The 12,823-nt window shown below is 35.5% G+C and overlaps 2 protein-coding genes across 3 annotated transcripts; both read left to right on the top strand.

Annotated features, from left to right (window-relative positions):
- The first annotated feature begins 4,421 nt into the window (after nt 1-4,421).
- Nucleotides 4,422-8,086, top strand: LOC103962059 (serine/threonine-protein kinase SAPK1). 2 transcript variants are annotated; one of them, XM_018651102.2, is made up of 9 exons: nt 4,422-4,844; nt 4,960-5,034; nt 6,293-6,394; nt 6,643-6,696; nt 6,822-6,914; nt 7,004-7,093; nt 7,182-7,286; nt 7,440-7,507; nt 7,620-7,762. In XM_018651102.2, the coding sequence occupies exons 1-9, from the start codon at nt 4,725-4,727 to the stop codon at nt 7,624-7,626; spliced, it is 714 nt and encodes a 237-aa protein (XP_018506618.1). In that variant the 5' UTR covers nt 4,422-4,724; the 3' UTR covers nt 7,627-7,762. The 2 variants fall into 2 exon arrangements, with proteins under 2 accessions (XP_018506618.1, XP_009373001.2); XM_009374726.3 differs by having other exon boundaries at nt 4,424-4,844; nt 7,409-7,507; nt 7,620-8,086.
- A 1,240-nt stretch (nt 8,087-9,326) lies between these two features.
- LOC103962071 (serine/threonine-protein kinase SAPK2-like) lies at nt 9,327-12,157 on the top strand. Its single transcript, XM_009374736.3, has 9 exons — nt 9,327-9,775; nt 9,881-9,955; nt 10,342-10,443; nt 10,660-10,713; nt 10,820-10,912; nt 10,998-11,087; nt 11,167-11,271; nt 11,380-11,478; nt 11,698-12,157. The coding sequence occupies exons 1-9, from the start codon at nt 9,656-9,658 to the stop codon at nt 11,977-11,979; spliced, it is 1,020 nt and encodes a 339-aa protein (XP_009373011.2). The 5' UTR covers nt 9,327-9,655; the 3' UTR covers nt 11,980-12,157.
- The last annotated feature ends 666 nt before the right edge of the window (nt 12,158-12,823 follow it).

Genomic DNA, 12,823 nt, shown 5'->3' with positions numbered 1-12,823 from the left:
CTAATGCCAACAAAGAAAAATATTATTTATCCAAGAAAGATATTTAAGTTGTGAGTCTAATAATCTTAAATGCACATATTAAAACTGTCAAAACTCAAAAGTGTCTTTTATCTCTAATATTTTCTCCCCATGCAAGACTCAATTTTTAAAATGAAATATAAAAATATGTGCATAAGATATTGTTAACAAAAACTCAAATCCAATACATTTTTTAGACTTAAAATACAAATGCTCGTTTAAAGATGCTTCTTAGAAAGCAATTATTCTAAAAACGCATCTATTACAAGCACTACGAAACATGGTCATAAGAAATTTTTGTAATCAGAAAACACTAAATTTAAGTATAGTTCCAAATAAGCCATTTTAGTATAGCTTTAAATTTGAGTATTTGCATATATGCAAGGTCGGTTATGAGATTTTGAAGGTCTTGTGTGAGACTTAAATGGAATCTCTTACATGGTCTAAACTTTGGTTGTTATATTTTCTTTTATATTTCTTTTTTTTTCCTTCTGTATAAATTGATATAAATGCAAAAGAAAATAAATAAAAATGAAGCATGTGTGGTGGCTATGTACCTATTTGCATTTCCTATGTTTTTGGATTCGAAACTCCTTACTTTTATAAAAAAGCAAGGTGTTTCTATGTACCTATCATATCACCGTACAAATATCATAATCATAACCATTCATGCACTTTATTATGAACTAGTTAAACAAATCATTGGTTATGACATTTGTACCATCTTATAATGAATTGTTAGTTTTCATTGCATTTTTTCTCATGCCCTAAAGTGAGGATGATTCTAACCCCCACCCGGTTGATTACTGTGAGATTAGTTAAAATTTGAAATTCGAGTCTTAAATTAATTAAACCAAATAAATCTAGTAGTAATCAAAGGGGGGGTGAGCATATGACACGCCCGACCTTGATATTCTCCAAACATCAGGGTAGGCACGTGCTGGCCGACACCCGAAAAGTGACGAAACCATATTAGAATGCATGAGAACCAAAGAAAATAAATAAGACTTATAAATTTAAATATAATTAATATGCAAATGAGGAAAGTGTTCAGAGCATACAACTAATCTAGAACACTAAAAATAAGTAATATAAAATTGAATGAATAAAGGAATGGGTCCCACACCGAGAGTACTCGAAGATGCCAATGCAGAAGTGTCTTGACGCCAGGATTGTACGCCTTAATTCTAAGTCCTGAGGGGGCGCAAAACAAACATGAGTGGACCAAGTTGATAAATATATAATACTGAAACAGTTATTCAATAACGTACTAACCCCCAAAGTTGAATGAAAACTAATAGCATAATATGTGGTAGGTTTTCTGAAACCCTAGCATGCCATGAAAACTTTCATAAAACATATATCGTATATAGTGTGCTAACTAGGGGTATTAGTATTGCCCGAAGGCATATAGAACTCTTCCTTCAGAACACTTCATTCACAAGTATCAATCGCCCGTAGACTCCTATAGCACCCAACCCGTAGGTCAATATGAGTATCATCGCCCATAAGCTGAACAGTGACCACTAGATACGCACAAAACCTTGAATATACTCTTTCCAAACATAAGTACATATATCTCAAAATCATCTTCATAACATATAGTCATCTATCATATATACTATAAAGAAGTTTAAAGAAAACATGTTCATAAATAGTATCTAGTCATCCATCATATATACTACAAAAACATAAGTTCGATAAAATATGGTATTCCAAAATATTCACAGTAAAGCATGATATATCATAAGCGTAAATTTAATTTACTCATAAAACGTTTCGTAAAACATAACTATTAAATCATTTTTTTCATGTATGCATTTCTACTATTAAAACATACATTTTAGAAGAGGTCTACTCATAGATATTCCGTCGTCGAAGAGCCATACAAAATAGGAATGAAGGAATTGCCGCTAATAATTGCACCTAAGCACATAAAGGGTACAATTAACAAAACTATACTCAAATGATTGAATTTGGAAAAACGGACGTAAAAAACGGATTCAAGACGTCGAATTACCCTAAGAAGGATCCTGGTAAATTTCGAAAAAGTCAACATAAAGAATATTCGAGAGAATATTCCTTGACGGTATATTCCATCCGGGTTGGGCTGGTGGGTTTGGGCCGAAAGGTTTCTGAAACGGCTGGCAAGTCTCGGGTTCCTTCGCTGGAAATTGGGTTTAGTTCATCCGAGGTGATTTCTCGATGTATTCAACGTCCACAATACATACATACAATTAGAAGTGAAATATGGGGACCAAAATGGAAAGTTTTGGAGTGTTTTTTGAGACTTACCCATGTCGAGGGTGATGGAGACTCGCCGGAGCTCCCTCATGCATTTGTACAGGTGCTTGAGGTCTCCAACATCTGGGGTTGTCACACATAGAAAAGGGAGAGGGACAAGAGAGGTGAGGGAGGTTCGAGAGAGAGTTGGTGTGTGTTTGTGCGGGTGTATAAGCTGCCCTCGGGGAGGGTTGAGTGTAGCGAGAAGAAGAGAGGTAGAGAGTTTTCTCAGAGTGAGAGACACGGGAGAGGTGAGGGAGCAATTGGGGGAGGGGACACAAACCAAATGTAGGCCCTTTTTGGGCACACCTATTAAGACCCAAAAACAATATTTTAAACAAATATCCCAAAACCAAAATGAAATAACAACATTGCCCTTTTGTTCCGTAAATTTTCAGGACGAGTTGTTACAACATCACCTGCTGACCTCCACTTTAGTGGTATGAGAAAATTTGTACTATAATTTTCTTTTTGATGATATATGGATGACTAAATGGTCTTGATGAAATGAAAATTAGATGACCATTAAACGGTGACCAAAATAATAAATGAATAATATGTATTAGATTAAATTATCATATAAGGAAAGGTTTTTTTTTTTTAAGATTGTACCTTCATATTTTTAAGATTTTAATTTATTATGATATTCCTAATTATAGATTTATTAGCAAAAGTTATCTTTTATAATGAAAGAAATTAAATTATATATATATTTTTTTTTAAAAGAAAAAAATAATGTAGCTCAAATAGACCCATAATGGCTATGCCTCACATGCCCAATAGGGCCCGTGCACAATTAAATGGAAGTACCAATACTTGACAACTTCGTTAAGACGACTTGTGAATTATGTTCACAATTTTTTCTATATGTAGTATCTTATAAAGGTTACAAAAATTTAGGGCCCTTAAAAATTAGGGACCATGTGCGGTCACACGCCCCTCACTCCTCAAGGTTGACCCACAAAAATAGATGAATAATAAACACATACCTTGTTTAATTTCATCTAATATTTTTTGTTTAATTTATTCAATTTAATAATCATAAATACAAATAAGGATGTTAAAAGTTAAGAAGTGTGAAAATAAATACACTAAAAATATGAGTTTTGCATGTGAGATGGCACATGTTGGATATCTAAAAGAGGGGCCACCTGCCAAGGTTTATCCAAAAGGAGCAACCTGAACTATTTTAATCAAAATAGTTCATGAGATTTGCATAACACATCACTTTGGTCTCTGAGATTAAAAATCAATAGAAATGGTCCTTGAGATTGTCCATCATCCATTATTTTGGCCCTTCCTTTAAAAACTCTATTAAGTGTCCCGGAGCTCTTGACTGGAACTTTGGGCAATTTTCAAAGCTTCGTAACTCAATCGTTTCTTAACCAAATTCGACCCATAATATATCAAAATGAAGATAGGAAAGTGTAGAATAAGATTATACTTATTTGGAAGCCCAATGGTTGTTGAAGATGACCGAAAAATAGCCTGAAAGGTGACTGGTATGTGGGAAAACTAAAAAACTCGCTAGAAACTGGGTAAATTTTAAACGTTCATAACTTCTTTAATACTCAACGAAATCGAGTGATTTAAAAACGAAAATCATACTTCTCAACGAGACGAAGAGAATGGTAACTTTCTTCATGGCTAAATCGCCGTGGTTTGGCCGGAAAACGGCTCGAAAGTGGCTAACTTGACGATCAAGACAACCATTTTCGAGCCGTTTTACGGCCAAACCATGACAATTTATCCTTCAAGAAAGGTAACATTCTCTTCGTCTTGTTGAGAAGAATGATTTTTGTTTTTGAATCATTCGATTTCGTTGAGTATTGAAGAAGTTATGAATGTTTAAATTTTACCCAGTTTCCTGCGAGTTTTCCATTTTTTCCTCTGACCAGTCACTTTTTAAGATATTTTCCAATCATCGATGGAAACTATTAGGCTTCCAAATAGGTATAATCTTGTTCTACACTTTCCTATCTTCATTTTGATATATTATGAGTTAAATTTAGTTAAGAACCAATTGAATTACGAAGTTTTGAAAATTGTTTAAACTTCCGGCAAAAAACTCTGGTGCAAATCTTAAGAACCATCTTGAATAAAAAACTGTTCATTAAACCAGTCCAAAATATGCAGAGAGGAGGGGCTTTGGGTTGGGGGCAAGTAACTGGAAGAGTTTCCAGCACCTTCTCACGCATGGGGCAGAGAGAGAGCAGAAGATAATTGATTGAAAAGTCCAAAACATCTTTACTTAATTTCCACTCGATTGCCGGCATAAACTGTGTGGCCTCTAATCCCTTGTCTTCTCCCTTAAACTACTTTTTTAATGATTACACTCCCTCTCCCACCAACCATCTTTCCAACTTGTTTTCTCTCCCAAACCCTATTAAAATAATTAAACGAAAAATTAATTGGCGTATGACATGGAGAGGTATGAGATTTTGAAGGATATTGGGTCTGGAAATTTTGGGGTGGCCAGGCTGGTCAGAGACAGGATCACCGGAGAACTCTATGCTGTTAAGTTCATTGAGAGAGGCAACAAGGTCTGTCCTTATTCTTTTAAATCATTATTTTTTCTTCTGATATATCGATTTTTTTTTAATTTTTCTGGCTACTGGGTTTTGAGTTTTAATCCATTTCATTGGCTTGGTGATGAAGATAGGTGAACATGTGCAGAGGGAAATTATGAACCACAGAGCACTGAAGCATCCCAATATCGTTCTCTTCAAAGAGGTCTGTCATCATAAGTTTATGTAAATATACATAAATATCCAATTTTCCTTTTTTAATAAATGGAATACATTGTTTTGGTGGATGCATGGTTATCACTTTGATTTTGTTTGTTTTCATTTGAGGATTAATTTGCTGTGTAAACATATAGCATGTCTTTCTACTTAAATATGCTAAAATCCCGCCTTTAGGGTTTGTTTATGGACGAGAGACTTCCAAATTCCAATGCATTTAGGCAAAATGAAGAAGAAATGGATCACAAAAAGTTAGTTTGGAGGAATTGGAAAATGCACCTCATGGGTATTACAGAAGCATGTGGTGGGATTTGTAAATGACTCCTTCCAAGTAGTCATTTGCAAATCCTTCTGTCATGCCTATTGTAATGCTCATGTGGTGCATTTCTAACCCCTAGTATCAAACATTATGTGACCCATCTATTCATCACTATGCCTAAATCATTTGGATTTTGTGAAGTTCCTCACTCAAACATACCTTAGTGTTCTTCGATTGATAGGATTTGAAGGTTGTTGATAGATGAAGGTAAAGCCAAAACTAACCGTGCACAAAGGAATCCAATTGAAAGTTGAAGGTAAAGCCAAAACTAACCAGACAGTGGTAAGTTTAACCACTGGATTGAAAGTCTCATCAAAGTCCAAACCTTCTTCTGTAAGTACCTTTTGCAACTGAGCGTGCCTTGTGCCTTGTGATGAACTCTGCCCGAAAAGCCTTGCAGTTACTTATCCCATTGCTCGGGACCGACTATTTCTCCTTCCTCCATAGGAGCAGAGTACAAAGCTTTAGCTTGGATTCGAAAGTTGCTATGTGACTTGCATGATAGACCACCAATCCCTTGGTGTGATAATATATCCGCTATTGCCTTAGCCCATAACCCTGTGTTTCAATGTGACAATAAATATGTCGAAGAGGTTGTTCATTTCAATAGAGAGCAGAGAGAGATCTTGCAGTTTATCATTTTCTTGCTCTGATCAACTTGCACAGAACAGGACAAAGGGCTTGCATTCTCCTCAATTTCTTTATCTTAGAAAGAGTATCATGCTCCAGATACCGAGCGTAAGCTTGAGGGAGGATAATGGATAGTAAGGTGCCACATCAGCTTTTGATTCGTGCGTGACAGCTTCCGTAACATGAAAGTCCTTTAATGGCCTACCTAATTCTCTTAATTCTTTAAGCTTCAGTAATGGTGGTGATCTTTTGAATCAGCAATGGCCTACCTAAGAGTTTTAGGGTCTTTTTCTTGCAGGTCCTGCTGACGCCATCTCATTTAGCCATAGTAATGGAGTATGCTGCCGGGGGAGAACTTTATACGAGAATATGCAAGGCTGGAAAATTTAGTGAGGACGAGGTAAAGTAATTAACTAATTACTGAGTGGGTGACAATTTCATGCAAAATATTTGTAGTTTGGAACTTGGGATCTTCTGAATGTCCCCTGAAAATGCAAAACATCTAGATTTTCTTTTACTAAAAAGTGGGAAAATGAGGTCCATTATCTTTTTTTTTTTTTTTTTCCTGAAGCATTTACTTAAACAATCAGTTATAATCGAAATAAAATTCACATCTTATTCAATTTTTTTGTTGTTGTTTTGCATCAGGCGAGGTATTTCTACCAACAATTGATATCAGGAATTAGTTACTGTCATTCAATGGTATCTAAATCGGAATTCTTCTGTTAATATGTTATACTGCTGTTTCTTTCTCGTACGATATTTGCTAGTGTTCGTGTTCTTTGGTAGTGTTTGATTGTAGTAAGGAAATAATTCATTTCTGGCAGCAAATCTGTCATAGAGACCTTAAGCTTGAAAATACACTCTTAGATGGCAGCACAGCACCCCGAGTAAAAATATGTGATTTTGGACACTCAAAGGTATTCCACAAACCCTAGAGTACGGATCCACAAGAGGGATTCGGTATAGTGAGACTTCGAGTAATTTATTCTTTCACCATGTTTTATAGTCAGCATTGCATTCTCGGCCAAAATCTGCTGTAGGAACCCCAGCTTATATTGCACCTGAGGTCCTTTCGACAAAACAATATGATGGAAAGGTAAGTCCATTTCAAGTGCCATTTCATTGACACTGGAGCTTGTAATTACGTTAAGTGTATTTTTTATCTGATCTTATAGAAATTATAGATTGCAGATGTTTGGTCTTCTGGAGTTGCCTTATATGTGATGTTAGTTGGAGCATACCCCTTCGAAGATCCTAAAGACCCTATAAACATCAAAAAAATTATTGGGGTTAGTTGCACTACGACCTTTTTCACCATTGAAATGTAACTGAAATTAAACATTGCATATATCACAACTGGCTAATTCTTTTCTGAGTTGTAGTTAATATACTACGTTATGTCTTATGGCAGCGAATCCTTACTGTACGCTACTCAATTCCAGATACTGTCCGAGTTTCCAAGGAATGTAAAGATCTCTTATCTAAAATATTCCTGGCAAACCCCGAAAAGGTAATGTAGCTCTTACTTCGGTGCTGAAACTACTAGATAACGATTTGGTTATAGTTGAAATTTTAAGTTCACTTTAGCATTCTCATCTTGGTCACTACTTATCGTTTTGCAGCGAATAACAGTTTCGGAAATTAAAAGCCACCCGTGGTTCTTAAAGAACTTGGCTGTGGAAATGATGGAAGAAGGAAGCTGGCAGTGCTACGATGTAAATACTCCAGCCCAGAGCATAGACGAAGTTCTAACAATAATACAAGAGGCAAAAAAGTCGTTAGAGGTCCTAAATGCTGCTGATAGGCCTCGTCCTCGAAGCAGCGGCAGCAGCAGGAGCAGGAGCATGAATCCTTGACGATTTGGTTGCTGGTGTTGAAGATATTGAAACTTTAAGTGGTGTTTTTGCATTCACAAATCTTACTTGTGAATTTGGGCCCTTAATGTATGTCGCATTTTGGGTTACTGTTAGTTTGTGCCCAGAAAATAATACTTCCAACCCAAGGTTTGGGGTAGACATATTTCTGACGGATTAGATTGGAACCAGACCAACAAAAATTCCAATTTATTTCTAAATTATCTTCCACTTTATTCCCAAGTTAACATAAATTCCTTTTTTTGGAAAAGTTGGAATTTTTCCGATTGGAATCAGCTGGAGTTGGAATTTTCTATCCAACTCGCGCCCATAGTTTAGCGTGTAGCATAACTACTTACGTAGAATGGGTTTTTCATCATGTGACGTTTTGTTTTAATAACACAATTGAAGTCTTCTGTTTTAATAACATAATTAAAGTCTTTCTCCACATAATATTATATTTTATTAGGTTGGGACGTCACACATTCATTCTATGCAAATTGTTTTTGTCAATAGTCAGTCAGTCCGAAGTGTAATTTTATCTTTTGCTTCTCCTTAAAGTCCTTAATTAAGAACCAAATAAAAGAGTTTTATTTTCAAACTGAGCTCATAATTCACTATCCAATCTTTTCTACATAAGGGAAATCATCCTCTCTTCCTTTTTCTCTTAGTGTACGTACATTGATATTTTTACACTAAGGAGAGAGGGAGTTCGGCTAAGTCGCATAATGGGCAACCTAAGGTATTGAATTTGCTATCCATGAAATTCGAACCTAAGACCTCTCACTTCCAAGTGAAGAGGAACACCACCAGACCATAATATTTCATAAAGATAATTCGAATTTGAGTGTAACATGTGGATACATTGCGCTTGCCTAACTCATATGCAAACTCATTTATTTTGACGTGATTGTTGTCTTGTTAATGATTGAATTACTACATAATATTAATTAACGTACTTATATAAACTATATATTAGTAGAACTCCCTTTATCAACAAAAAAAAAAAAAAAAAAAAAAAAAACAATGAATTATAATTATAACCTCACAGCCATGTCACTTTATCACTACCTTCTATACTCACTATCTCTCTCTCTCTCTCTCTCATTCTCTCTCCTTAAGTGCCAACCCCTTTTTTTCCGAATGCCTGCCAATCTCGTTAAAAACAAATAACTCCTCCCTTAAAAATATTAACAACAATATTTAAAAAAAAATAAAAATAAAATTTATATTTCTCACACATAAAGCGGGTAATCTTTCCTAGTTTTTTTGTTTATGATGCATCTCTTGATTTATAAATACAATCTAAAATATGATGTATCTAGTATTACTCTTTTCCAAAGCATACCGTCAAACAGTGTGTGGTGGCCTCTCAATCTCATGGCTTGTCAAGACATTTTAATGACAAGTCTCACACCAACCCATTTTTCCAGTTGTCCCCCTAAACCCTGGATCAGGATCCTCTCTTTATCCTTAAAATCTGAGCCTGCTGAGCAGGTGATTATGATCGTTGAAATTTGATTTAACAGTTACAATTATTATAACTTTAAAGAGCCTCTTATTTATAGTTGTTGGATCAAATTTCAACAGTCACGATTGTCTGCTCAGCAGCCCTCAGATTTTAAGGGTCAAGAGATGATCCTGATCCTAAACCCTCTAAAATCTTTGTCAGTGCCTGACCCCACTCCAATCCCTTTCCAGTTTAGTCCAAGTTGATGTCTCATGATCTGGATTGTCAAGTCTGTCAAATTACAAGAAGAAGAAGAGTGCAAATTTAGGGTCTAGGAATTCATTGGTGTAATAGTATGGAGAGGTATGAGATTGTGAAAGATATTGGGTCTGGGAATTTTGGGGTGGCAAGGCTGGTCAGAGACAAGCTCACCAGAGAGCTCTATGCTGTCAAGTTCATTGAGAGAGGACACAAGGTTCTCTTCAACTCTTATATCTTCCCTTTTTCTGCGTTCTCTTTTTTACTTATCCTTTGAATTTTATTTTGTTTTGTTTAATATTTAATTTCTTTGGTGACGCAGATAGAAGAACATGTTCAGAGGGAAATCTTGAACCACAGATCACTCAAGCATCCGAATATCGTTCGATTCAAAGAGGTCAGTGGTCAAGAACTACATTCATTTTTAATTTTAAGAGAGTGAATTGGGCAAGTTCTGTTTCAATTTTGTATAAGTGTCTGCTGGGGTTGGGTGGCTGAACACTGAACATGCTAAATTTGGTCTTTAATGTGCTTAACGTTGTATGGATGATCAGATATGATGTTTTTATTTATTAAAACGTGGTATTTATACTCTGAAATGCACCAAGGGGATGGGGGATTGTTAGAACTTTGAACCAGGGATGCAGTGGGACTAAGAGAAATGCCTCTGCTAAAAATGAGCATTACTTCCTGCATTTTATTTTTACTGTGAAGCAGAAATAATCTTTACAATGGCTTATTTGAGATAATTGACTTGGGAGTAGTGCGGTCTCTTTCTTGCAGGTCCTTCTGACACCAACTCATCTAGCCATAGTGATGGAGTACGCCGCTGGGGGAGAACTCTTCGGGAGAATATGCAATGCTGGCAGATTTAGTGAGGATGAGGTAAAGTAGTTTTGAAGGCTGAGAAAATTTCATTGGAACTGTATTTAACGTAGATTCTGAAAGACGGGATATCTGAGTGTCCCCTGAAATGGATTCCATCTCGATTTTTGTTCAGTTTCTGTTAGGGAAAGTTAGGTCTGAAACATTTTTACATAAACAGTTCATAATATAACTAAACTTACAAAAAATTTCGATTTACTTATTGATTTGTATCAGGCAAGGTTTTTCTTCCAGCAGTTGATATCAGGAGTTAGTTACTGTCATTCAATGGTATGCAATGCGGCACTTGTCTGTTAATGTGTCGTATACTATTATTTCTTTCTCTTTTGATATTGGCAGTGTTGGTTGTAGTAAGGAAATAATTTGTTTGTCGCAGCAAATCTGTCATAGAGACCTTAAGCTTGAAAACACACTCTTAGACGGCAGTACAGCACCTCGTGTAAAAATATGTGATTTCGGATACTCAAAGGTAATCCACAAACCTTAGTATACTGATCTACATTAGGGATTTGAGTTAATTAGACTTTGATTAATTCGTTCACTTTGTTTTGTAGTCATTATTGCATTCTCAGCCTAAATCTACTGTAGGAACACCGGCTTATATAGCACCTGAAGTCCTATCTAAAAAACAATATGATGGAAAGGTAAGTCCACTTCTTGCGCCCTTGTGATCGACATTATAACTTGTTATAGCATCTTTCGATCTAATCTTAGATATTACAGATTGCAGATGTTTGGTCTTGTGGAGTCACCTTATATGTGATGATAGTTGGAGCATATCCCTTTGAAAATCCCGAAGACCCTAGAAACTTTAGAAAAACAATTGGGGTAAGTGTTTTTCGCCGATAAAATGGAACAGAAGTTAAACATCGTATATATCAAAACTTGCTAATTCGTTCTTGAGTTGTCATTAACACAATATGTGTTGTTTGGCAGCGGATTCTTAGTGTGCAGTACTCAGTTCCAGATTATGTCCGAGTTTCAATTGAATGTAGACATCTCTTATCTCATATCTTTGTAGCAAACCCTGAAGAGGTAACGTAGTTTTTAATTTGGTGCTGAAAGTAGTCCATGACTGTATTTATACTCTTGTAATCTATATTGGTATACTGTTAGCGAGCATGAAGAGTTTCCTTGAATTTTGTTTTTCCCTCATTATTGCAAGCATCTGGTTCTTGTTGCACATTTCTTTTTGAAATTGATCTGTTCGGCTCAGCCTTCTCACCGCGGTCTCTGCTTACCATCTCTCTGCAGAGAATAAATATCCCAGAAATCAAAAGCCACCCTTGGTTTCTAAAGAACTTACCTATGGAAATGATGGAAGGAGGAAGTTGGCAGTGCAACGATGTAAATTATCCGTCGCAAAGCGTTGAAGAAGTTCTGTCCATAATACAAGAGGCAAGGAAACCATTAAACGTCCCGAATGCCAGTAGGCATCTCATCGGAAGCAGCAGCATGGATGTTGATGATTTTGAAGCCTATGTTGAAGATATTGAAACAAGTGGTGATTTTGTGTTGCCAAATATGAGTAATTAGAGTGTACATGCATTATCATACGAGTGAATTTGTGAGTATTGGGATCTTGTTAGACATTTTGGGACCTTCTTGTGATATTGTCTGATACATGGCCCTTGATTTATGTATCATTTTGGGTTTACTGTTGTTGTAAGGTTCTCTCTCTTTTTTTTTTCTTTTAAAAAGCTTCATAACTTTTCATGCATGACATGTTCACTTCTATGTAGCCATAATTGAGGAGTCAAAATCCGAATTTTTATTGCAGTTGTTTACTATCTAGAACTGGAGTAAGAATGGTATTGATTCCAAATAAGTTGTTTACTAGTTTAATTATTTTATATGCTAATTGGTTAATGTTTGTTGAATTATAGCTAATGGACAAACTTGAAATTTAAGGTATGATGTGAGGACACAATGGCTGAAAGTAACAAAACTTTGCAATTTTTCTTTCAGAGTACAAACCACGAGTCATTTTGAAAATTAGCAGTTAGGTCTTGCATGTAGGGATCAAATGGATCTTTCCACAGTTATATGATCCATAAAACTTGTATTACTAAGTGAGATGTAATCATTGTAGCCGAACTCGAAACTTTGATGAGTTTTTATTCTCCCAAAATCAGAATACTACTAGAACTAGTTTTATGTGAGAATTTTTTGTACGAGTTTTCTCATAGTGTATAATCCTTGGAGATTAAAAGAAACTAATATCTCCTATTCTAATTACAATAAAGTCTACAACTTAGTACTACGGTATAATAATATTTCTCTTCATTTGTAAGTGAGAGGTCTTAGGTTCACTTATCGTAAAAAGACGAATTTGAACTATATTATTGCAACAAAAAATAGTAGATAATATCATTTGTTC

Source organism: the organism of the source record quoted next, unplaced genomic scaffold (assembly GCF_019419815.1).
Source record: "Pyrus x bretschneideri cultivar Hongxiangsu unplaced genomic scaffold, Pyrus_bretschneideri_v1 Contig2, whole genome shotgun sequence".
Lineage (NCBI taxonomy): Eukaryota > Viridiplantae > Streptophyta > Magnoliopsida > Rosales > Rosaceae > Pyrus > Pyrus x bretschneideri.
This window is presented reverse-complemented; position numbering and strand designations above follow the sequence as displayed.

Excerpts from the sequence above, each read along its gene's own strand:
- LOC103962059 (XM_009374726.3), top strand. The coding sequence starts at position 4,725 with ATGGAGAGGTATGAGATTTTGAAGGATATTGGGTCTGGAAATTTTGGG. Across the intron at positions 4,845-4,959 it reads TCATTGAGAGAGGCAACAAG|ATAGGTGAACATGTGCAGAG; the intron begins GTCTGTCCTTAT and ends TTGGTGATGAAG. Across the intron at positions 6,395-6,642 it reads GAAAATTTAGTGAGGACGAG|GCGAGGTATTTCTACCAACA; the intron begins GTAAAGTAATTA and ends GTTTTGCATCAG.
- LOC103962071 (XM_009374736.3), top strand. The coding sequence starts at position 9,656 with ATGGAGAGGTATGAGATTGTGAAAGATATTGGGTCTGGGAATTTTGGG. Across the intron at positions 11,272-11,379 it reads ACTTTAGAAAAACAATTGGG|CGGATTCTTAGTGTGCAGTA; the intron begins GTAAGTGTTTTT and ends GTTGTTTGGCAG. Across the intron at positions 11,479-11,697 it reads TTGTAGCAAACCCTGAAGAG|AGAATAAATATCCCAGAAAT; the intron begins GTAACGTAGTTT and ends ATCTCTCTGCAG.